General features: G+C 37.2%; 1 protein-coding gene across 1 annotated transcript in view; it reads right to left on the bottom strand.

The window, feature by feature from the left end:
• LOC129753166 (probable serine/threonine-protein kinase nek3) overlaps window positions 1–24,181 on the bottom strand; it is a 195,438-nt gene extending 171,257 nt beyond the window's left edge. The window contains exons 1-2 of the mRNA XM_055748962.1: window positions 24,157–24,181; window positions 16,640–20,142 (exon numbers count right to left, since the gene is read on the bottom strand). Coding sequence (XP_055604937.1) covers window positions 16,640–20,142; window positions 24,157–24,181 — 3,528 coding nt within the window. The remainder of the gene's footprint in view (window positions 1–16,639; window positions 20,143–24,156) is intronic.
• Between the last annotated feature and the right edge of the window lie 1,820 nt (window positions 24,182–26,001).

Below are 26,001 nucleotides of genomic sequence, written 5' to 3'. Positions count from 1 at the left end.
TGTATGTTAACAAAAAGGAATTATTTGACTAGTCGAACCTTACAAGTAAGCTATCAAAGTTTATGCTCTGAAAGGACATCCATTAGAGCTGGTGTCCCTCAGGGCAGTATACTAGGGCCAATTTTATACAATATTTTTACTTTTGATCTGATGATGTACCAGAAGGAAAAGGTAGAAGATTATTGGCTGATGATACTTTGCTTTCAGCCAAAGGTCGAATTTACGGGTGGTAGGCAGTAGATTGCAACAAAATTTGAATTCCTTTTTTAATTACTTGAAAATGTGGAAAATTTCTCCTAACGCTTCCAAAACTCAACTTATTTTATTTACCCATAAGCCAAGAGCAAATTTTTTAAAACCTAATGAAAATCATTCCATAACTTTTAATGGGGTTTCATTAGAATGGTCTGATCACGTGAAGTGCTTGGGACTCACACTTGATCGAAATCTTACTTTTAAACATCACATTGAAGATATTCAATCTAAATGTAATAAATTCACCAAATCTCTTTATTCTCTCATCAACAGGAAATCCAAAATAAGATGCTGATCTACAAACAGGTGTTTCGACCAGCGATAATGTATGCAGTTCCGATTTGGTCTAGCTGCTGCGCGACGAGGAAAAAAGCCATCCAGAGGATTCAGAACAAGGTTCTGAAAATCATTTTATGGCTTCCACCTTGGCATAGCACCGAAGATCTTCATCGGATTGCGGGCATTGAATCGATCGAAGATATGGCCAACAAAATCATCCTTAACTTCAGAGGAAAATCGATCCATCGCAGAGATTAGTTCTCTTTATAATTAGTTTAATTTTAGGATAGTTTTTAGTTTTAAGTTTAAAATATTTTTGACATTACCGGATGTTTTCCTACATTACATTAAATACTTGATTGCGTTCAGCAAATTTAAGTCTTATAAATATTTTTTTATTATCTAGTTAACCATAGAGCTTTGAACAGTTCATTATTGGGCTGAACACCTAATTTAATGTAATATAAATGTTATGATGAATTGATACAAATAAAGACATATAAAAAAAACCTAAGCATAAAAGTTGTACCTGCGAGTTTTTATCGATGTTCGTACTCAGGTTCGAACTTAAATGTTTGTACACAGAGATCTGTTTTTTTCCACAGATTTAATCATATACCTGAGGAATTTGAAAACCATAAAAAGGATTAGAAAATAAATTATAAAGCCGATCCACGTAGGGGTTTTGAAGCATTGAAGCTGATAACCACATTGGGTGAAAAATGACAGAACGTTATTTTAGCTTAAAATCTTAGAATTAGATACACTTATTACAGGATATGCGAGAGTACATAAACGTTGTCTAGCAAACGAAAAACAGGTATATATGAGCTGAAATGAATCATACATAATTGATTCACAACTACAAGTTTCAGGAGATTTGAGTTTACAATGTACAGAAAATGTTCTAACCAGGACGCTACAATGAGGGCAAATAAACGATTTTCTTATTTGTGGATGATTACATCGAATAATAAATGTTTATAGTTGATTCCTGGGCGTTGTAATTTTCTCGCATCCACATAGATCTTAAATGGTTATCTAACATTTTCAAACTTAAATCCAGTTTTAAATCTTTTACTTAACATCTAACAATAATCTTAATGCTTTTGATTCTTATTCCTATGCCTATCTTCAATAGTTATTCCGAAACTAAATGTTGGATTTGTAATAAAATTCTACTTTCTATCATTTTAATTCAAATCCACAATTCCAGTAAATAACTGCATGTGACTCTAAATTTGAATATATTTTTACATTTCACTGATCGATCCTTCAAAATTTAGTATCTGAAATCGACCAGCTGGAACGAAATTTTGGAAAAAATTCAAACTTTTCGGATCATACAAAGAATACGAATAAAGCGTTAGGGTGGCAATGTCATGATCGAAAATTGAAAACCGACAATATATCTACATTTTGGCCCAACTTCATCTACATTTTGGCCCAAAAAACTGACCTGTGAAAAATTTCAGCTCAATCGGACTTGAATTAGGGGTGCCTCAAAGCGCTCAAAGTTTAGGTTTTACCCTCAAAAATCACCAAAGGTAAGACCAAAGAAAATCGGAAAAATTGAAATTTTAACATTTATGTCAAATGACGTAAAAATGCTTAAAACGTCGAAATCTGGTGTTATCTCATAAACAAATTTTTGGTCAAGAATCGACTGCAAAATTTAAAAAAAAAACGTAAGGGGAAAATCGACTTTCCGGGACTAAATAACTTTTCGACAAAACGGCCGATTTTACAAAAGTCTCAGAAAGTCGATTTTTGATCAAAACTTTTTCTCGAGATAACACCAGATCTCTACGTTTCATGCATTTCTAAATCGTTTGGCATCAAAATTAAAAAATTTATTTTCCGGATTTTCTTAAGTTCCCTCTTACGTACAGTTGCGTTCAAAAAAGAATGAAATCGCGTGAAGCTGCGCGCCACTTCCAACTTTGACAAGCTGCCATTTCTACCTCGGTTGATATTTTTTCAAGAAATTTTCACACAATCTAGTTCAACTATCCAATTAACGCTCTACAAAATTTTAAGTCTTTACAATGACTGGAAACAAAGAATGAAATCGTCTGTTGGGCGATAATGAACCTCTTTTTCTACCCGGCACCATTTTTGATCACGTTCATCGATTTTAACTAAACTTGGCCTGGCACTAGATCAAACATTTTTACATCTTTGGACCAAATTTCAAGATTTTTTGATGAAAATTGTCAGAGATACAGAAAATTTAGTAAAGCAACTCCAAATTTCCCTTTTTTACGGGAATAGTTGAAACTTTGTTTCCAGTCATTTTAAAGACTTCAAATTTTGTTGAGCGTTAATTGGATAGTTGAACTAGATTGTGTGAAAATTTCTTGAAAAAATATCAATCGAGGAAGAAATGACAGCTTGTCAAAGTTGGAAGTGGGTGCGCAGCTTCACGCGATTTCATTCTTTTTTTAACGCAACTGTAGTTTTTTAAATTCTAAAGTCGATTTTTGACACAAAAATATTTTAGTGAACACCAGATTTCGTCGTTTCATGCATTTTCATGTCTTTTGGCATCAAAATTAAAATTCCGATTTCCTTGAAAGGGGGGACTTAGGTGATTTTTGAGGGTCTAAAATCCCAAACTTTGAGCGGTTTGAGGCAACCGTAATCAAGTCCGATTAAGCTCAAATTTAACACAGGTTAGTTTTTTGGGCCAATCTACAAAATGTACACGATTTGTTGGCGAAATTCGAAATGACCCTTTTGGCTGTTCCCCTCATTGTCGTACAAAATATGACCTATCTCTTCTGCTTATAACTTTTGGGGCCAGCAAAGACTTCCCAGCAGGGCCGTAGGAAGAACCGACTCATGGGGGGGGTTTTGGTGACTGTTTTTTACCAATGATTTTTTGATCAACAATGCACGAATACGAACAAATTATAAATATATTATGTTTGTGACTATATGATTGATCATTTTGAAGTACTTTTATATTAATAGTTTTCGTATAAAATCGTGACATTAGAAAATTGGTCCTTAAGCAAAAAGGTGAACTTAATTCGCTTTCTTAGATGGTTAAAATCTTTGAATTTGTTTACGAGTCTGGTAGGACAAACTTAATTGATATAAACATAAAATGAGTTTTTAGGAGAGCCTTTCATTTAAAAAAAAGCTTATACTCAAATCAAACAAGCCCAATCTTCCAAACTATTTTATAAATTCAGAGATTTTGAACTTCGATGAAAATAAATCTTATTAAAAAAAAAGTGAAAGATAAAAATCATCAAATTTTCGAATAAAATTTTCTTGGGGAAAACTTCAACCAAATAAATGATTTTAGTTTGCAATTTGGCTTTAAAAAAACTTGAATATAAACTCATTGCTGACCAAAGAGATATCGCGTTTTTTCGCATGCTGCTAATATGCTCCATTAAAATAGAAAATTCAAATGTTATGAATCGAATAATGAAACCTCATTCTTAAAAATTTAACACGTTTATCAAATAAATTAAATTAGCAGTTTTTGTCTATTAGTTTCTGAAATATAATTGTCGAATTTTGGTGTTCTTTATATGTTAATAATGTTAAACAATATACCGATAAAATATAGAAATTTGTGCAGATTTTTGTTTTTATGAAGATCAAGTTCATGTTTTTTTTAACAACAAATATTTTTCATAAAGAATAAATTCTCTAATAAAAATCCTGTTGATGATTTTTTTGAATAAAATTTGTATTTTTCGCTTAAAACAAAAAAGTGAAATTTTACATTTTATTTGTGATTTTCAGCTGAATTGTGTTTAAATCTAATTTTGATTAAAATTTGAAATATGGAAATTGAATTGACAAGCAATCTTAAGTTCATGATCTCATGAATTTCTCAACCTTTTATGTTGATTATAATATTTATTCACAAGCTGAAACTTTTTCTGAATTTGAATCTGAATTCTAAATCCCATTTCTGAATCTGAGTTCAAAAATAGCGCTTTGAATCTGTATCTGAATTTCCATACGATTTCTGAAATGTACAAAAAATACGATTTCCGAATCTTATACCAGATCAGAATTTTATGGCCAAGTTTTTGAGCCCTAATTCATAAATCTAAAAATTAAATTCTGTTGTTCAGGTTTGATCTAAATTCACTATTTCAATTATTTATTTTAAATCTGTATTGTGAATCTGAATTAAAATATGAATTTCAAATGATCTGAATCTAAGTTTTCAATTTTGGATTATCATATCGAAGCTTTAAAGGTTTTAATTTTTAGTAGAATTAAGTTTAAGAACTTCGAATTTAAATATAAAACAAATTTTTTCTTTTTTTCATATTTGTAATTTTGTATATGATCTTGAAAACCATGATTCAAATTTGATATGAAATGCAAAACAAAATTTAAACCAGGACTTCAAAGCAGCTTTTCATTTCTAATTTCTTATGATTATTCTAACTGAAAATCATGAATCCTGGATACATATTCCGAAATTTCGAAATATGAATACAATTTTGGTGATGGGAGTTATGGAATCAAAACCTCTGAAATAGGTTTTATTTAATGTAAAATTTAATATTCAGACCTGAATTTCTATTAACATATGAGAAATTTTTTAAAAAGTGTAGCAGCATTTTGAACTTGGGATGGGTTTTTGAGGTTTGGGCATAAGTTTTAAGTCTAGGTTGTTACTCTTGATTAACCTTACCCTTTTATCATAATTTGGTTCTGAATTTAAAATTTTGAGTGTAGAGTATAATACCTTGCTTGCTTTTTTGGATCTTCATGGGGGGGGTTTAACCCCCAAAACCCCCCCCGTTCCTACGGCCATGCTTCCCAGCACCAATCAATCAAGAATCTTATCTAAATGTGTTCCGCTATCAATAAAAATCGATAAGCGTTATCTGTTTGTATAACGCCGATTTCGTCTCACGAGTCAGCACTTGAAGTCTCCCTTCACCAGTCAGTAGTAGTGAATATGGAGTGCCATCATGTAAATAATTTACAAGCACACTTTAAAATGCCGAGCGAGGCTAGTAGGTGATGCGACCTAGCATTCTAACAAAAATATTCGGGCGTGGTTTTTGAGTCACGATAGAACTACGCTTTCCACAGAACCAATGAGACTCTCTGTTGTTGGATCAACAAACTTGAACCATTGTTAGTCATTCATATTAACTGCCAACACATCACTCATGAATTGAAAGTGCCTGAACTTTTAGCACTTTACGCATCACCACTACTACGTTGGAGCTGCAAAAGGAAAATACCATTGTTTGGATTTTGATTCATACCGACCGAATGATTTCTATCAACCAAAAACCGGCCGATTCAAAGCGGATTTTGATGAGTTATCTGGGCATTCTACATTTTATAACGCTAAATTTGGAGAGCATCCCATAAATTTGTAAGCACACACAAATTGAGTTCTCACTCTAAGTGCTAACACAAACGTATCGGTCTGGTCTGCGTATTTTTTTTGCTGCTCTCTATGTTTCCGGACATTGGCTTATATCGGTCGGAAGTGAGCAATTATAGCAGAACTTCTGACCCGGGAATAATAATGCTAGCAGTAGCAAAAGTAATAATAAAAACAGAGCGAACGATTCCACACACGTTGCACCAGATGCTAATTGATCTAACCATCTGAGTCTGAGTCTGAGCGTTGAGTCGAGTCATAGGCTGAATCCAGTGATGGTTTCGTCCGTCCGTCAGTCAGTCAGTCTTTCAGCCAGCCGGGCCTGATTGTTGAATGATGTGTTGACGAGTCGGGTTTGAGTTGGTCGGCATATATGAATGAATGAATGAATGAATTATAGGATCGTTTTTAAACGCTTTAATAAAGCATATGTGCTGCTGCCCCTTGCCAAGATTGTTGATTCTATACTAGTGCTAAATGTTCTGTTCCTGCGTTCTAAGCTTTGATAAATGATAACGAACGAGTGTAACTGCTTACGGTACGGTAAAGTTTCCTTGATTTGTTATTGCCCTAGTCTAGGTTAAGGAGTGGTAGACTGACCTGAAATTATTTTTATATTTGGGCTAGGAAACGGTTCAAATTGATTTAACTAAGAAGCTAATTTTAAAACATCCGTACTTGAAATAGTTTAAATTGCATTCGATGCACTTAAGTACGCAGTTAGAATACTTGCCGAATCAATAATAATAGTATTAGATGCTTGATTCAAGAGAATATGTTACCAAAAATTTAAAAAAAAGTTAATCCATATGTTTAAGTGAATAATGATCCCGTAGAGTGAAAAAATTTCATCTGTCATGGATTTTGGCTTACAGTTTCATTTAATCATGATCAGGAATCATGAAAATATTATTTAATCAGTCAGTTCCTTTACTTCGACCGAGGTTATTCATTCAACAGGAGCAGATAAAATCATTCTTTGTTCGCTAAAGGGTGATACAGTCAAAATTTTGTCAATATCAACTTGACGTATGTCTTTCAATTTTGCATTTAAAAACCTGAACACCCCTCATTTTGAAGGTGTGTGTGTGCGTAGAATATTGCTCCTATTTTGATTTTGGAATTCACTCTTCGTGCATTGAGCAAAAAAACGAACCGGACTATCGACTTACAAGAAGGTAGTGACTCCAAATCGCGATGATAAACAAAATACGACGACCAAAGCGCGATCCCGGAGGCTGTACACGACGATGCTGACGAAGTTTGACTGCGTGGTAATGGACGACGAAACCTACGTCAAAGCCGACTACAAGCAGCTTCCGGGACAGGAGTTTTATACGGCAAAAGGAAGGGGAAAGGTAGCAGATATTTTCAAGCACATGAAACTTTCAAAGTTCGCGAAGAAATATCTAGTTTGGCAAGCCATCTGTACCTGTGGCTTAAAAAGCAGCATTTTCATAGCTTCCGGGACTGTCAACCAAGAAATTTACGTGAAAGATTGTTTGAATAAACGTCTGCTGCCTTTCCTGAAGAAACACGGTTGTTCCGTACTGTTTTGGTCGGATTTGGCATCTTGCCATTACGGTAAAAAGGCCATGGAGTGGTACGCTGCCAACAACGTGCAGGTGGTTCTCAAGGACAAGAACCCTCCCAACACGCCAGAGATCCGCCCAATTGAGAAATACTGGGCTATTGTCAAGCGGAACCTAAAGAAGACCAAAAAAACTGCTAAGGACGAGCAGCAGTTTAAGGCAAAATGGCTTTCTGCAGCGAAGAAGGTGGACAAGGTGGCTGTTCAATATCTGATGGCAGGGGTTAAGCGTAAGGCCCGGCAATTCGGATTTGGAAAAGCGGAAGCCTAACTAAATATTTTTCCTGAATTTTATACTAATTAAACTTGAAAAAAAAATGGAATTTGATTTTTTAAATAAACGATTTCACCGATTTACACTCGTTTTCCCTTGATCAAATTTTGACCGTATCACCCTTTATGTCATAACCAAAACCGTTGTATTTCGTTTCCTGTAATAATTTGTTAACGTGGTATATGGATGACCCTTTTTAATGTTCTCTCACGGCGGTCCTTGCTGATATTAATTTATCTAAAAACAATTTTTTCGAAACATAAATGTTATTGAAACCTATCCTAGTTCTATGAAAAAAAAAACAGGTGATTGTTGAAAAATCGTTTATCATTATTTGGATTTCCATTTCTTACGCTTGTTATTTTTCTTGTTCATATTTTTCTCGGTTTACTTTTTTTCTATCACTGTTTGCAATTTCCTCGGCAGTAAAGCTGGCTGATATATTGAACTTTCTCCATCGCTTCGTAGATTCTTCTACAAAAATGCCTCGTTTAGTGTTGATAAAAACCTGGAAGGTATCTTTATTTTATTTTAGTCCAATTCGGCGCATACAAAATTTTTCTTAACAGTGGTTCCACACTTGTTGGAAAGATACCACTTTTTAAAACCCGAAATCAAGTTTTCTTTTTAATTTTCCTTAAGATTTTTCTTCAACGTCTATAACAGTGCAGGGAAATGTGGCTTTTTTAGAGTTGTTGCTGAAGACATCTTTATAAGTCCGGAGGACTAATCTCCAATTTTGCTTGATAGAACGAAAAAAAGGAACGTCTAAAGGCTGCGAAATATGTGTTGAGTTCGGAGGGAGACACATAAAAGAAATGTTGTGTAGGACACACTATTCTATAACTCGTGTAGAAAAATGCGAACTAATGTTATCCCGATTGTTGCAAAACAATAAATTGAATATTTATGGTTTTTGGAGCTCAAAAAGTTATTTCAAGCCTGTGGAAGTCGCGATCTTAGCTTGGCCCATTTTCACTCCCTTTTGTACATTTTGGACACTGCTTCAAAAAATTGGTTTAACTCTTGACATATTCATCCAATTTGTAGAAAAAAAACCCTGATTCTGGTTAAGCAGATCCTAATAAACGTATTTATCAGGAAAAAAAACATAAAATTTTCTGGTGTTAGTTTACATATGACAAATATGTGGTATGTACTCTGTTTGTCATTATGACACTGAATTTAGACGATTTTAAAAATTAAAACAAAATATTTATGAGACAAAATTTTTAAATCAAAAGAAGATGATATGCCAGCTATCATGTGTATAAATTTTAAAACGATATCTTCTTCTTCTAATATATAAAGATGAGTTGGACTATATATGTTTGTATGCACCTTATACAAATCCACACCGCTTAACCGATCAGCCTGAAATTTGGTACAGTTATGTGTTTGGACCATGGGAAAGTTTTAGTAATAGTTTCGAGCCCCTCCCACCTGAGAATAGAGACCCTCCCATAGAACTTTCGTTTTTTTCCCACAAACCAAAAGTCATGGCACCCATTTCTCAGAACCAATTTTTTCCCTTTGGCGGGTTTTTTTTCACCATCACCATGGGCCGGGCAGAGTTCACGTGGACTGGAAAGCAAATCAAAGCTTGCTGAGCATCAAAGATTTGAAAGGTAAAATTTTGGCGGGTGTTTTTCCTTCTACTGTTCAAAACACGTGGTACCGGTACGAGATATTTGGATGCAATAATGAGCCTACATTTTGTATTGAAAAATACAACTATCCTGTAAAGAATATATTGACTAAAATTGTAGTGATTTTCAATGTGCTGCCTACTGCCCCGCTGGGGGGCTTTGAGAGTTTACAAGGATATACAGTGAACTGAACAGTCAACAGTGAATTGGCTTCTTCAGCTGAATAACTATTTGGACTGAATGCTGAAAAACTAATGTACTGATTTTCATAAACTCCAGCTTTTAACCAACCATTTTCAAATTTTAAGGATTCCTTATAGAGAAAGAAAAAATCATTAGATTCAGAGTTACATATATGTTGCAGGCTGTAATTTCAACGCTTTGATAGCCGCCGGGGAATCTAAATGGGGAATTAGAAAATTGATTAGATGATTGGATTGTATGAGGATTTTAGTTTTATACAATCCTATGTCATTGGCCAATTTATTTATACTTTTTGATTTATTTTTGATCATCAATGTGTTCAATTCTACCATCCAATTTTGAAAAAAACCGTTTGGTACTGCGAGTTCAAACAAATGATTTAAAATAATTTTAACATTGATCACTCTTCAAAATAATCAATGGAACTCAAATAAGACCATTTCCATAACATTTAAATGGTTATTTCGGTTCAGAGATGATTTCTTTTCGATAACTCCAAGAAACTTTTAGTGCAACTTTCAACATTTAAGAAAAACAGTGTTAAATTAAAAAAGCGAAAAAAGCAAAGATACAATTGAAAACATGCCAAATGAGTCTTAAACATGGTTCAACAAGGTTCGGGAGTGTTTTAAGAAATTTTTAATTAAATTAAACTTTAATATACCATTGAACAGGGAGATCATCCACCTTGAAAAGTGGGATAGTCTCCAAAAGAGATTAAAGTTTTTTGTGATAGAGAAGAATGAAATTATTTTGAAATTCAATTCATAATCCTTAAAACTATAAGCTTCTTCTAAAAAAATGAAATCGATAAACACAGTGAATAATCTCAATAAAAACTTTTAAAAGACTTACAAAACTTACGTGGTCAAACATGGGCCCAATTTCTTAAAATGATGAATATAAAGCTTCCAATATTTCGAAAAATCAAACTACTCATCTTGATTAATATCTTTTGTGAACCCGAGCAAGGCCGGGTAAAATCAGCTAGTATCTAATACTTATGAAAAAAATTCAAAAACAAATATTTTTCCTTTTGGCCCATAGTCCCCCGCACGATGGTAATTCGACATTTGAAATTAGTGAAATATAAAGAATAAAAAAAAATAAATAAAAATAAATCCTTAAACAATTTCTTAGGATAAATCAGGGCCAAGGATTAAGCCTTCGAGGGGCCGGGGTATTTTTTTTCAGGGGGCCCTACAAACCTCAAAAAGAATGAAATTTCATTGAATAAATCCATATAAAATCGACAGTTCAACCTGAATAATTGAAATATTTTAATAACTTCGTGGACACATTAAAGTAGCAGTGTGAAGATGAACATTTTAGCTTAGCTTAGCTTGTTTGACTACTCATATCCACCTTAAATCATTAAGCCCGAAATGCTTTAATTAGTCTTCATAAATAACACCATTTTCTGATGGTTTTACTAAAAATATAATAATATATTGTATCAAATCTTTCAATGCATTTCGAATTTCATGATCGCTGGCGTGGCTAAGTAGAACAAGTTCCACATCGCCAATGGTTGCTACTCCGTGATTGAAGGAGGCCATCAATTTTGTACAAGGGCCAAAAGAATGCTGCTTGGGATTAGCAACTCATTCTCAATGCACAAAACTCATGCTCTCACTAAAAAAAAAAAAAAAAAAAGATCAATAACGGCGCCGGCCACGTCCTAGTAGTCAAAGAGGGGTGAAGGAAGGATTGTTAGTAAGATACTTTTTAGGATCAACCCCAAATCTGTTATTCCAATTCTCTTCAAAAGCTTGTTTTGAAAAACTCTGAAACAATGATAAGTCAGTATCACCACCTATAGAAACCGTCTATACGTCTGCGAATCTATATTCAAGTATCTCAGGAAGGGTTGTTTTAGTAAGGGAGAGGTTTGAATCAGGAGCCATTTTTGGAAAATGGTGCGATTTGGTTGATCTACACCTCCTATGCTCCTAAAAATTTCCTAAGGAAACTCCTAATTATATCTGCGAGGTGTTTTGATTAGAAAATTTTAAAAGAATTATGAACTCTCAAATAATTAGAAATGCAACCATTCGAATTTTCTACAAGCTAGCTGTTTCCCTCACTATATTTTCTAACACATCACTGATTTTCGAAACGACTCTTGAAAAGAAAATTGTAAGTCTAAACAATAAGCTATTAAAAGTGGTGAGAACTTTTTTTTTAAATTAAATTTTTATAATGAATATCATGATCTTCAATCTACAACGGCCCATACAGTACTCTCATGAGCAAATCCGTAACTAGTCACTGGTCTGTTTCTGTCCTCTGTTAGTTTACTGTTAATATGATATTAAAAGACATTTTAATAAAACTATTAACTTCATGAAACAGTAATATATTCAGATTGCACTCTGAACATTTTTGTTCAGTTGTGCCAAATAAACGCCTAAATGTATACATTGTACATGTATCACTCACGGCTTGCTGCAATTATTATAAAAAAAGTCGAGGAAAGCAAGGCGAATCGATTTCAAAAATTATGGAACATTGTTTTTCATTACTGTCACTATAAACAGTATACTATTTTACTTAATAATCCTAAACAGCTTTTCATTTCCTAAACTTTTGAACCTATATTATCAAAGTATGTATTTGGATAAATTACTTATCCAAAAATTTATCATGTTCATTTCAATCATATGTTCTCATCACCACATTATAGAATTACATAAATTCATGATCATATTAAAAAAAAAATGAAGTTTTATATGCGATGACCTAGCCTTTTCTGAACAAATATAAAATTACTTTTCTATTTTGCGCACTAAGGATCCCAAACACTAAAAATTTACTGAAGAAAGCCCTTCAAACAATTATTTTATCTCTCCATTCAGAACCTAGAAATTTGAACACTGTTCTAGAGAACAAGTTATAATTCTTCATTCCTAAAATAAAAATCATTCAATGTACATCCATGGACGTTCGTTAAGACATTGAGACTAAAATTAAACAATTTACATGACGTCAATATTGATACGGGAGTGTTCCAACAACTAATTAAATGGCATAAAATTTAATGCTCAATTCTCTTACAAAGATAAAATGAGTTCATAATTAATTTTTTGATAAAATATTGAAGATAAATCAATAGTATCAAAATGTAAATACAGCTAATCAAACCATGAAGCGTGATGTGTATATAATTCTTATTTTTTTATCCAAATGGTAAAAAGATAACTTTTAATTTGATGACAAATATAATTTTTCAATATTCTAAGTTTCTTCAGTTCTTCCTACAGTTCAATTATAAGAATACGTATGGAAAAATTGAATTTTATATAGGCGGAAAAAACGCCTGTATATATGCTACATCATAACAGCTGTTGAAATTATGAAGCTTCTTGAGTCGAATATTTCATTAAAAAAAGCCTTTTCGAAACTTTTCTTTCAACAAAACTTGTATGCAAGCTTTGATATGATTGAAATATTTCACATCTTGCTGAAAACTGCCTAAAAATGAAAATTTTGGCCATGGTAGCTTCTTTCTAAATATTTAAATCTAAAAATTCACAAAAAAGGAAAGAATGGAACATGTATACTCATCTTAGACTCGTCCCAGTGCTCTCCTCCAGTTGAATGTTCGGTAAAATAAACTATTAACCTGCGTTGTTCCGGAGGGCGTAGAGCTAGCCCCTCTAATCCAGCCTTTTATGCTTTGCTAGAGATCCGGCAATGGTTTACTTCGGTTCATCCGGAGGTTTCTGCCTAATGGAACAGCCGACAGAATTCCGGGAGGAATGAAAATTGGCATGGTTTGGAGCTTGGGCATCAGGTTGAAGAAGCTGATGGAACGATTCTTGATTCGAACTTTTTCACTTTTTACATTTCATGAATTTTCCACTTTTTCGCTATAAAATTTGGCAGGAGCGAAAACTTTCCACTTCCTAGTCAAGCAAGGCCTACCTGTTTTTCTGTGAAGATGAACATTTTAACTGCGAGAAAACGATCGGAACTTTGCTTCAAAACTCGAAAATCTAATGTTGACATGCAGTTAAGAACTTTCTAAATAAAAAATTAAAGAGTATATTCAAAATGTGTAGTCAGATTTTGAGACTTTATACATTGAAAGCTTCGAACTTGAATTTTGTAATAAGAATAAGAGAATGAGAATTTTGGATGATGTACATAATTGAATTACAACATTGAGACGGTTGATATGAGACGATTTCATAACTGTCTAATTTCGAATTTGTCTCATGAAAGTGGATTAATATGTTCTTTTCATCAATAACTTATTCTATAATGTATTTCTCAACTAATAGTCAAACTGGTATGATTATATTATGAATCTCCAGCAGAAAGACGAACAACACCTCTAAAAAAGCAGATTTTGATGAGTGAATCAATAGCTAATAGTAACCAAAATGAGCTATCAATCCCAAATGATAGCATAATTTAGCATCGCAATTTTCCCGATGCATAATTAAGTTTCATTGAAGCATCAATATGTCGAAATATGGTGCCAATCCAATACCTAAACAATGCATTGAGACCAAAATGAAAGTCTTACATATTTGGTTTTGTTTTTTTCCAAGATGACAAAACAAGGCATCATTGAGGCTTCATTTATTACGATAGAGCAGAAAAGTGAAAACGAAAGCATGGTTTGGTATTCCATTTTCTGTTATGAAAAATCAGATTCATTCAGATGTTTAGAATCAAATTGAACTGAACTAAACAGCAAATTTAACTGAAAACAAACGAACTCAGAATAGTGCGCGAATTACTTTGTGCTGATTTCCTAGGATTTTGGTTTTTCTGAACTATTTTGATACCTCGTTTAGCCTTGCACTGGGGCTTGTGATATAGCTCAGTTGGCAAGTCTGTTGTCTCCTGAGCCGATGTCCGCGAGTTTGAGCCCAAGAGTAAACATCGAACACAGTTGTACCGTATAGTTTTTCAATAACGATCCGCCAACTGCAACGTTGATAAAGTCGCGAATGCCATAAAGATGGTAAAACGACTATAATCGAAACAAACAAAATAAATGTTTAGCCTTGCACTGGATGCAGTTCCGAAGAAGTTTTGAGGGCACACCAATGCCAAATTTTTGTTCTATTGAGCACCACAAAATGGCACCTTCATGCCCTCAAAACTCATTTTGAAGTATTGGCTAAACGAGGCATCATTAAGGTTTCAGTGGAACCGACACTTGGCTTGATCAAGATGTTCTTATATGAAAAGTTAAACCCAAATTTTTGGCATTGTACTACCTTTATTGGGCGAAATGATACCAAATTAATACTTTCAAGACATGATAGCAAAATTAGGTACCAATTTCGCCATGAAAATCTGCTCGGGATTGAAAACATCTATTACATCATACGATGGGTGCCTGAAGAAAATATTTTCAATATCGTGAGTATAAACAGCTAAGCTAAGCTCAAAATGGAGCGTTTTTGAATCAAATAAATCATACTAATTAGTAATTTTTAATCCCAACATTTTGAGAGAAGAATTCGACACAAATATTGTGGAATTGATGTTTGAGACATCTCTAGAAGAGGTATTTATTTACACAAGGCAAACGATTCAAATTTATCCGAGGTGCAACGAATTCAAGAGCTGAATTTGAATAATTTGGGGGCGTTGATTTTTTTATCAGCTCAAGCTTTCGAAAGAACTTATAAAAATAGGTAATTGATCACTCAATAAATTTGTGCACTTTTTTGGCAAAACTGTAGAACATCACAAAGATTTTGCAAATAAAGGTATTGATGATCAAATTCCCCAAGACCGCGAGTGAATTTAAATTCTGAGAAAAAGTTATAGCAGTTTTCTTTTGTTCATTTTGCCAGTTCTGCAAAATACATTAATAATTACGAAGTTTTAAAGAAGATTTTAAGCAAATTGCAACTTTCACATGTCTTGAAGCAGAAGTCAAATCGTTTTCAGTCCTTAACAAAGTTGTTAAATGAGTCAAAACCTTCAACATCAAGTAATCAAAGGCTTTCTTGAATGATTCCAGAAATAGTTGAAATCTTGCCTATTCGGGTTTTCAAAAATTGTAGAAATTTTTTCAGCGTTGTAATTACAACTAGGATATCTAGGCAAGATTTGAATCAAGGAAAAAAAATTCAAAAACTGTATTTTTAAATTATAGACACCAAAAATGCTGTTCGTTTGAGTTATTATTATTAATTTGAAATTAGATTTATCACGTTTAATAAATTGATAGTCATTTTGACACGATACTAATGTTTTTTTCCGGAATTCTGAATGGAACACAATCCGAATATTTGGTTTTGTAGTGCCTAAGGAATTATGATAGTTTAAGAGAAGATAACGTGGCTATTGTAGTACACGACTCAATACCTTCGGTGCGTAAGTAAGGCAGCCGAAGGTAAAGAGCGGGTCTATTGATTAGGCTTTGAAGCTATCAAGATGTCTTTTCTTTCACTGTGTGAAAAAGATTAACACAAAAGTTTTTATCAATGCACTTGTCATTAGAAAGTAATTTTAATAATCTCATGTGGTACACTGGGGCATGTGCAAAGAAATGGTACTTGCAAATAAAACCGTCAATGACAAATGAAAAATGTTAAGAGATTTTTCTAAAATTATTTTATGAAGTTGGAAATTCGGCCTCGTTTGCACCTTTCAAGGTGTACCTTGCATTGAACATCATAAATGAATATAGCACATGTTAACATTACACTCTCAACAAGCTTTAACCAAAATTTCAACATAAAAAAAAATTAAGGATTAAAATATCTTATACGTAGGTGATGATTTCCACACATTTAAAATGTGCGAAATCACACGAACCAATCAATTTGACGTAGCTGGATATTAACGGATTTAACTTTCATTATTCACGATGGATATCACAGAACTTCCGTTCCACAAAAATCCCCCTACACTTTTTATCGCCCTAATCCCTCGGTACGTAGATAAACGGACGATGGACGTCCATCCATATCAATTGAAAAAATGGTTGCAAAATTAACGAGAGCAAACAAAACGAAATGACTCACCTTCGGGAGCTCCCGCGGTCTCGGTCGCAGTATGACTCCATCGTTTTCGATGTAATCCGGCACGTCCTTTCGATCACTGAAGTTGAACACCATCGTGTTGGTTTCGGTTATCGGCGGCGGTGGAGCTTTGACCTTTTTCTTGGCCACCACCGGCGCCGTGGCAGCTGGTGCTGCGGCAGATTGGCCGCCCCATTTCGCCATGAAAAAGTCACCGGCAGCAGCCCCAGTTGCTGTTCCAGGTTTGGGGCCGTCGACGCCAGCGCCGATTTCTAACCCACCAATCCCACCACTAACACCACTAAGGTTGTTTGGCTTAGCACTGGCTACACCCACACTAACACCACCACTACTAGCAGCAGCTCCAGCACTGTTGATGATGGATTCTTCACTTTTTTCCAGATTTATTTGATTCTTCTCGATTTCCCGAGGTGTTAAGCTTACTACCGTTTTCACGTCACTACTGGACCCTTGGCCCTCATTTATCACTGACTTATTGCTATTAACACTAGTATTATTGGCATTGATACTATTTAGATTATTTAGATTGCTGCTGCTGCTAGTGGAGACACTAACGAGGGAGTTATTGTTGCTGGAAACCTTGGATGCATGAAGACTTTCACGTGACAGTGGCACCGGAGGTTTCTGGGTGACCACGGCGGCGGCTGGCACTGTGATCGGCGATGACGACGTCGAGGAAGAATTCGAAGATTGATGATGATGATGGTGGTCGTCCACGTTCAGCTTTTTGCTGGAGAGCAGTTTTGCGGCAGCGTTGTTGGTGTTGTTGTTGCTGTTGCCAGTGCCAAGGCTTGGCAGATGGGATTTGCTCGGTTGGCCGTTGTTGAAACGGAATTGCGTCGTAACGCCCGCCTTGGCGATGTTGTCCATCGCGCTACGGGATATCTTCTTGGGCGAGTCTGGTTCTTCGTCCAGTTCAAGGTCATCCGCCTGGCTACCGTCACTTCCGCGTTCACTATTGATCGAGTACTCACACTGGCGATCGTCCGGATCGTCGTCGGTGTCCTCTTCGCTGGTGGCGTACTGGAGCCCGATATTCCGGGGCGGGACCTGTGGCGGGACAGCCGATTCCACAGATGGTGTCGGTGAGCGTGTGCTAGTCGGGGTAGAAGTCGTGATACTGAGGCCGCTCAGTTTGCTTGCCAGTGCCTGGATAGATGGTGATTCAGCGAACGGGTGAACAGTACTGTTTGCGTTGTTGTTTTGCATATAAGACGGCGAAGCTGAGCTACGAGGACTCTCCGGCTGAGTCGTGATTGTCGTCGTGGTAGAATTAATTTTGTATTGAACTGCTGGAACGACGGCGTTGGGCGATAAGGCGGGTGAGTCATTATTCTTGAGACGGTAAGTCGTCGTTGACGATTCGACGCGCACTGATAACGGCGTTGATGTGTTGTTTTGGATTGATCCGCCGAATGCGTTAGACGATGGAGTTGTTGGCGGGGTTGCCGAATTTTTCAGATTATTGGTCGACTCCAGATTGTGGCGAATGGTGTTGATGTCCAATTTTGGCAGATTCGGCTTGTCGGGTTTTGCTAAACCATTGCCGTTCAAAGTACCGTTCGATTTGGGACTAGTTGATCGCGGAATAATATTTGGCTTCTTGGGGCTAAGCGGCGGCTTGGGATGAGTGATTGGCGGTTTTTCCTGGGAGATGATGGTCTTGTAGTTGGCGAATAAATTGACCTTAGCAGCAACCTCGCCGGCAGCACCGTTAGTTCTGGCAACGGTTCGTCCTCTTCGATTGGCGTTGGCTTCGAACAATTTCATCGTCTGCTTGACCACATCTGGGGGCGGACGCTCATCGGCATCGATGTAGGAGGTCAGCCGTTTAGGCTTGGGATCACCTTTCTCCCGACCGTTTATGATTTTTTCCTCGATCGTTACGCAGTCCACGATCAGATCAGCTTTGCTCATCGCCACCGTTTGGCAATTGTTGCTGCCACCGTTGGTGTTGATCCCGTTGCCGTTGCTAATCTCATCCAAAATGATCACATTGCTGTCATTGCTGCTGTACAAATTTTCCTTCTGTATATCGCGCTCCCAGGCTTTGTGATCGTAGCGCACCAGCGCCTCAACTGATCGTGCCCGTTTCAGCGAATCCGCACCACGCTGTTTATTGTAACGATTGTGCTCATTTTTCTTCTCCGTCTGTCGGCCACTTCGCGTATAACTGTTTTGCACGTTTTTCTGGAACGTCGAAATGTACTCATCGGGAGTTTTGGCTTTCTGTTGATGTTGAAGATTCACATGACTCTGTGAATAGTCGCGACCGTTTCGGCCGTGATAGGACTTATCCTGGGACGAGTCCTTCCCGTCGATCGATTGCTCCCGTTCGCTCAAATCTTCACTTTCCTCGTCCAGCAGATTATTCAAGCTGGTGGCCCGGCGCATGCTATTCAACGAGGGCCGCTGCTTATTGACCGATTGCCTCAGGGCCAGACTCAAATATCGGCACCGCAATTTTGACACTATCCCAGGACCGTACTTTAGTTCTTCTGTGGTGTCCACATCCAGAGGGCCACCGTCGGCCGTATTTCCCATGACCCCAACAAACCGACTCTTCTCATAAGTAATCTCTTCAGCACTAGCTGCAACCATTTTGCTGCTGCTGCCGTTACTGCTATTATTATTACTACTATTATTATTTGGACTCGCGGAAGAAGAAGCACTTGAAGTGTTTTTCTTTAATTTCCAACCAATCTCACTATAACTGTTGGTTTCCCCCGAAGGAACAACGAGCGCTGAGGATCGCGTTAGCTCGCTATCGACACCACCACTGGCACTGGTTCCAGCACTAACACCAGCACCGAGGGCGATCGCGGCATACTTTTCCGAACCACCACCTCCTCCTCCTGCTCCTATGGTTGTTCCTTTGGCCGCTGCTCCTACTGTTGTTGTTGTTGTTGTTCCCGATCCGCAGTACTGTTGCTGCTGCTGCTGAAGATGATGGGCTCCTCCTGCTGCTGCTGCTAATCGAATGCTATTACTACTGGCAGTGGTGCTCTCGGTACCGTCATTGGAATGTGACTGAGTGTGCAACGGTTGTTTCTGCTCTTCTGGGGCCACTCCGGCCGCGATGCGACTTCGACCGATGATGGCGTTCGTAGTGGTGGAACCCAGCGACGACTTTACCAACACTTGCTGCTGCTGCTGAACAACAACCGGTTCATTCTGAGCTGCTGCTGAGTGCGGCGAATGACCTACGAAGACCGGGGCCCCAAAGAGCATTGAGGACGACGGCGTGTTGGCGGATGTGCCTGTTGGCGAAGAAGCAGGTGAATCGTTGTTGTTATTATTTCTACTACTATTACTACTACAATCATCGATGGACTCCAGCTCTTTGCTTTGTTCATAGGAAGCAGCAGTAGGACTAGCGGAGGTTTCGGCAGATGTTGTTGTTGTTGTTGATGGTGCCGACGATGATGATGATGATGATGGTGCTGTTGTTGTTGTTGCTTCCACTACCGATGGGTGGTGATGATCTGTGCAGTTTTTTTGGGTTGGAATTTGGGTGGTGGTGAAGTTGAAATGATGGTGGTGCGCAAATGATCGTGTGCGAAATGTGTTGTGGTACAGAGGGAGAGAATGGAGAGATAGAGAATACACGTAGTTAGTTATAATTACCGAAACCCATTTTTTTACATTTCGAGGGAGTTCAAGATACGAGGTGAGATCGATCGGGTAGACCATAGCCAAACTACAAAACCTGGGGAGATAACCTGCGGGTTGATAACATTCTAAAGGTACAGCATCAGAACTAAAGTTGCCAGTCAACAACGAGGTTTGATTGATCAGTAGATCATAACAAAAAACATACTGCAATTAAATATTTGATTTACAACAAGAATCGAAACCGTGCGATTTTGTTAATCGCATCGATTCATTAAATTTTTCTGGAGTTACTCGATTTATACATATACTGAATAAAAAAAAGATCGCACGTGGAAAACATGGAGTCGAGAAGAAAAGCGATTGAAATTTAAACAATATATTTCGTTTTTTGCTTAAATTCAGATTCTACCAACATATTAATCGAAATAAATAGTTCTAAAAGTACTAAGTTAACAACGTAATCTGCCAAAAAAGTAACACTCTTGCTGCAATAACCATCTTTTTATTTTCGTTTCGTCTCGTTTGTTAATTTAAATTACCTCCAATACTTGTTTTTGTTTGATAAGCTTAAAATTCATTGTTAGCTTAAAATAGTGTTTATTAATTCCATTGTTCTATTTTCTCTCCCACTGAAATCTCCTTGACCTGATACAATTTAATTTTACAAAAAGGTTATCATCACAATTACAATTACATTTCCTACAGTAACCTGGAAGCTATAGCCAGAAATGCTTCGTTTGACTTTTTTTTTTTTTTGTAGGGCATATAGTCTTTGCCACTGGCCAATCCCCCTTGGACTGCGGCCCAAACAGCAGGCGGTCCAGCAGTAGAAAGAAGAAGAAGAAGAAGACTTTTTTTTGCGTAGAGTCGGAACTCATACTTATACTGGTTTCTAAGCAAAACTGTCACATGGCTATGCTTTTTCTTCCTTTGAAGCTGTCTGATTTTTCAAATTTTAGTGAAGTACTCTAACTTTCTGTTTGAGTTACTCAACCAAATCGGAGCCTCATCATTTTTTTATGAATTTTTTTCTATTAGAAGGACATACAATTAAATTATTAAAAGCATCTAAGGCTCCTTCTCTCTATCCCACCTACGCGTCGTTCACATTGGATAATATTATATTTACCGGTTTAATTTAAAATCAATTTATCTTAGAAGCGGTTTCTCGAAAAAATAGCATTTTTCATAGAATTCTTGCGTAGAAATATCAACGTAGAGACAACCACCTTGATGAAAATTTGGCATAAATTCGGAAAACAATTTCTTGCTTCGATTACAGTCGTTTTTTTTATCTCTATGGCCTATGGCATTCGCGACTTTATATCAACGCGGCAGTTGGCGGAAGGTTATTGAAACACTTATTCGGTACAACTGTATTCGATGTTTACTCTTGGGCTCGAACTCGCGGACATCGCCTCAGGAGGCAACGGACTTGCCAACCGAGTTATATAAATCACAAGCCAAAGAAAAAAGTATACTTTAATGATCACTGTTTTCGACAACTTAATATCATACAGACTGATTATTTAATCTTATTTTAAAACTAACCTTTCTTATGTACATTGAAATCAAAATATACACTTGGTTGAACAATTTACAAGATATGTCAAACGGGTTATAAAATTAATTCCTACCATAGTTTTTTTTAATCTTAGAGGCTCAAAACCCCGTAAGGAACATTGAGAATTTACACTGAAAGAAGCATTTTACAGCAAAAATTCAGCAATTTTATCGTTTATAAGAATTTTATGTTGATTCTGTAATGTATTGATCAGTCTCCTTAGCTGGAATCCCCGTGGAAACGTGTTTCTGTTGCACAAAAATTACGAACTCCAGTTAATTTCGAAGCAACTAAATCCACCCACCAATATGTCCCTAGTTCTCCTCAAAAAGGAAATATTGGGTTATTGAAGACTGGAAGTTGAAAAAAGGGTTTAGTCGTCAAACATATTGATTGGACGAGGTATTGGTGGAAAAAACTGACCGATACAATGAATAGAATAGTGTGGCACAATTTTCCCATATGTATGAATAACGTGCCGCTATTAAGCCTACCCTTTTTCTGAAGACTTCAGAAGCTCAGATGTGAAGATATTAAAAAAATCATAACCATTTGTTCATGATTATTTTAGGCAAATTAGTGCCAATTAAAAAAAAAGTCTCTACATTTGATCACTAAACTTAATATTTTGGAATGTTTAGTATAGGGTGTTTCATATTGTCTAAGCACGATTTTAAATGAACAGTTTAAACACAATTTAGGAGCAAATTAAAGATTTTTTGCATTTTTATGTTCTCTATAGTCTCTTTTTTATAGTGAATCGATAAAAAAAACTCGATTCCATTCAAACGTAGGCCAATGATCGAATTTTTAATTGAAAACTGCTTATTGGAATCAGCACAGACTGTTTTGAATAATTTTGACTACTTTTCGGAAAATTTTTGATAGAATTTGCAGGCTTTACATATTTTCTCAAATACGATTTGGTAAGGGGCACAAAAATTTCGTCCAAATCGAACTGGTTTGAGAACAATTTGCGGATTCATCTCCTTCGGTACGGTCTGGACTTTGTTGGATTTGTACCAAGCCATCGTGTTTTATGAGTTGTGAACTGATGAAAAATCCGGCCAAAATAGTACTAGGTAATCATGCTTGTGGATTATGGGGAGCAGGTGACGATTCCGGTACTCTAGAACGTAAACAGCTATATTCATTGTGTCAGTAGACTGAGTCGATTTGGGGTCATTTTTGAAATTCTCATACCGTGGGGTCTAAAAAGCTTAGTACCAATTTATAAATTCTTTAAAGGAAATTTTCCGCTGACCGCTGACGCAACTTTATCGAAGACCGTAACTTCGTATATTATTAGACAAAAAAGTTACTAGCTGTTTAAGAGAGGTATACCTTGTTGCATTGAATAACAATCAATTCAATTGACATCACTGCTCGTGCCTCGCGAAGTATTGCTTGAAAAGTAATCATGCATTGCCCCGGTAAGCACCCAGCAGTGATGTCAATTTTTTTTTTAATTTTCTATGCCAAAAGACAGTCCCCTCTTAAACAGCTAACAACTTATAAATTGGCACAAAATCCATTAGCAGGCTCGGTTCCACAGAAGAAAGAAAAATTAAATATGTTGATGTTGCAGTACTTATTATTCAATTTTCCCATACATACTTAAAAGTATATGTATCATGTATACGATACTTAAAAATTCTGATAAAAAACATGGGTGAGTTTTGAACCAAAACGAAGCGTTTCAGACCCCAGGGTTTGAGAAATTCAAAAATGAGCTCAAATCGACTCAGTTCGTTGTGTCAGCGCTCACGAACGGCTCGGAAAGCATGTCACACTCACATATGGCTTGCCAACCATTGGTTTTTTAAAGAATTTTTCGATAAAAATTGATGTCTCCGTTTACTTCCTCTCCGATACTTTGGCCATTCCTAACAGGGTAATACTGGTCACTCGGAAGCGTTTTTTTTAGCAAATTTGCAAAAGGTTTCGTCGCCTATGATAACGCACACCTATTTTCTACACAGCAGTTGATCATATAATTTTCGAGCTCTTGGTTTTACAGGAGCAGCTAGTTTTTGACTCCGATTCGGCTTCTTCTGCTTCTAATATGTCCTTAGACCCAATCTTATCTTGGCATGATGAACGGTGCGAAGAGAGAATTCCACTTTTTTGCCACATCCCGAATTGAGGCAGTCTTCCTTCTGGCGTATGCACGCATGTTTTTCTGATCCAAAGTTTTGTCCATCGTTGCCGGTTTCCTCCACGATGTTTTTTTCCCACAGCTGCTTTCCTCTCTATACTTCAGAGTCGAATTTGGGACCACTCCAATGTGTACTTCTTTTACTTTCGCCAACTGACTCACCGAAGTGTTGGGGATTGTACACCATTTGTGCACGATATTTTTGCGCTCTTTCGGGAAAATGCTTCTCATTTTCATGAAAATTATGAAAACTGGAGCTTGCGAACTGTTCACAGTTGAACTGTAAACAACAACACACAGCAGAAATCAGCTGCTTAAACGTTATCCGGAATGAGCAGGGTTGTATCAAAATAAGAAACATACACCGAACTCAATCAGCACGGTTCGGTCCTCTACAGCACCGATGCCTTCGAAGTAGCCGCTGCTTCTTGGGATTCAGCACTGGGACGCAACGAATTGAGCACTTTGGAGACCTCAGAGCCCCTCGACTCAGTCGCGCAGTTTCCAGCCAGCGTCATCAGCCGTCCCAGCCCTGAGTTCGATCGTGGTAATGAGGCTCTCCAGCCTGCATTTCCAGGCAAGTATTTATTTTCTTTGAGAACATTATCCCTGTGTGATAATATTTTACACCATCACAGACGCTTCGAGAGCTACCAGCATTTATTGCCCGCAAGTGCCTCGGCTTTTTCTTCTTGGGATTCAACACCAGGATGCATCGACTTGAGCTTTATGGAGACCCCAGAGCCCTTCGACTCAGTCGCGCTGTTTCCTGCCTGCGTCTTCAGTCGTCCTGGCCCTGAGTTCGTTGGAGGTGATGGGGTTCTCCAGGCCTCTTCTCCAGGCAAGTACCAGTTTATGTTAAGAACATGCCCCTCGCGTATCCTGTTTCCACTCTACCACAGATGCACACCGTCAAATCTTCCGGACCTCGTTAATCCTTCGACTTCTTCTGGGCCTCCAGCACCGGGACGCAACGAACTAGGAATTACGGAGACCCCTGAGCCCTTCGACTCAGTCGCGCTGATTCCAGCCAGCGTCAACAGTCGTCCCGGCCCTGAGTTCGTCTGTGGTGAAGGGGTTCTCCAGCCTGCGTTATCTGGCAAGTATTTTATCACCGACAGTCCTTCTCCGCCTGATGGAATTTGCCTTTCCAGTGATCGTAGTTCCTGTTCTGCTTCTGAATCAGCCGACTCGATTAACATATACTACCAGAATGTTGGTGGTATCAATTCTTGCTTGATTGACTATTTCCTCGCCACTTCGTGTTCCTGCTACGACATTATCGCTTTTACTGAAACATGGCTCAACGACCGCACTCTATCTAGTCAGGTTATTGGCTCTGATTACGCAGTGTTTCGTTGCGATCGAAGTCCACTCAACAGCAAAAAATCGACCGGAGGCGGTGTGTTACTGGCTGTTAAATCTAAACTCCCCGCCATGCTTATTGAAGACGAATCTTGGTTCAATCTGGAAATTCTTTGGACCCGCATCGATATTGGTGATCGGAAACTTTATGTGTGCGTAGTGTACGTGCCTCCTGATCGTTCCAGTGATCTCGTTGTAGCCGAATCTTTTTCACGTAGCCTCTCTAAAGTCAGTTCCATTTGCTCTCCTGAAGATGACATCCTCGTCATCGGCGACTTCAACATGCCTGGCTTGAAATGGTGCTTTTCACAAGGCGGATTCCTGTTTCCAGATCCTCCGCGTTCTTCTTTCACGGCACCTTGCAGCGTCTACTTAGATGCCTTAAGCACAGCGACTCTACGTCAGATAAATTACATTGAAAACGAGAACGGCAGGATGCTTGACCTCTGCTTTGTTAACGAAGGGTTCAGGATTCCGACGATCGATTTAGCTCCCGCTCCACTCGCCAAAGACGTCCTACATCACTCAGCTTTAGTGGTCTCACTCGGTGCCGCTAGGTTATATTTTCCCATTGAGAAAACGTCTTTCTATAACGATTTCAAGAATATGGATTCCGAGGCTATATTGCGCGTTCTGGAATCC

The sequence above is a fragment of the Uranotaenia lowii genome, chromosome 3, assembly GCF_029784155.1.
Source record: "Uranotaenia lowii strain MFRU-FL chromosome 3, ASM2978415v1, whole genome shotgun sequence".
Taxonomy (NCBI): Eukaryota; Metazoa; Arthropoda; class Insecta; order Diptera; family Culicidae; genus Uranotaenia; species Uranotaenia lowii.
Note: the sequence above shows the minus strand (reverse complement) of the source record. Positions and strands in the feature narration are given on the sequence as shown.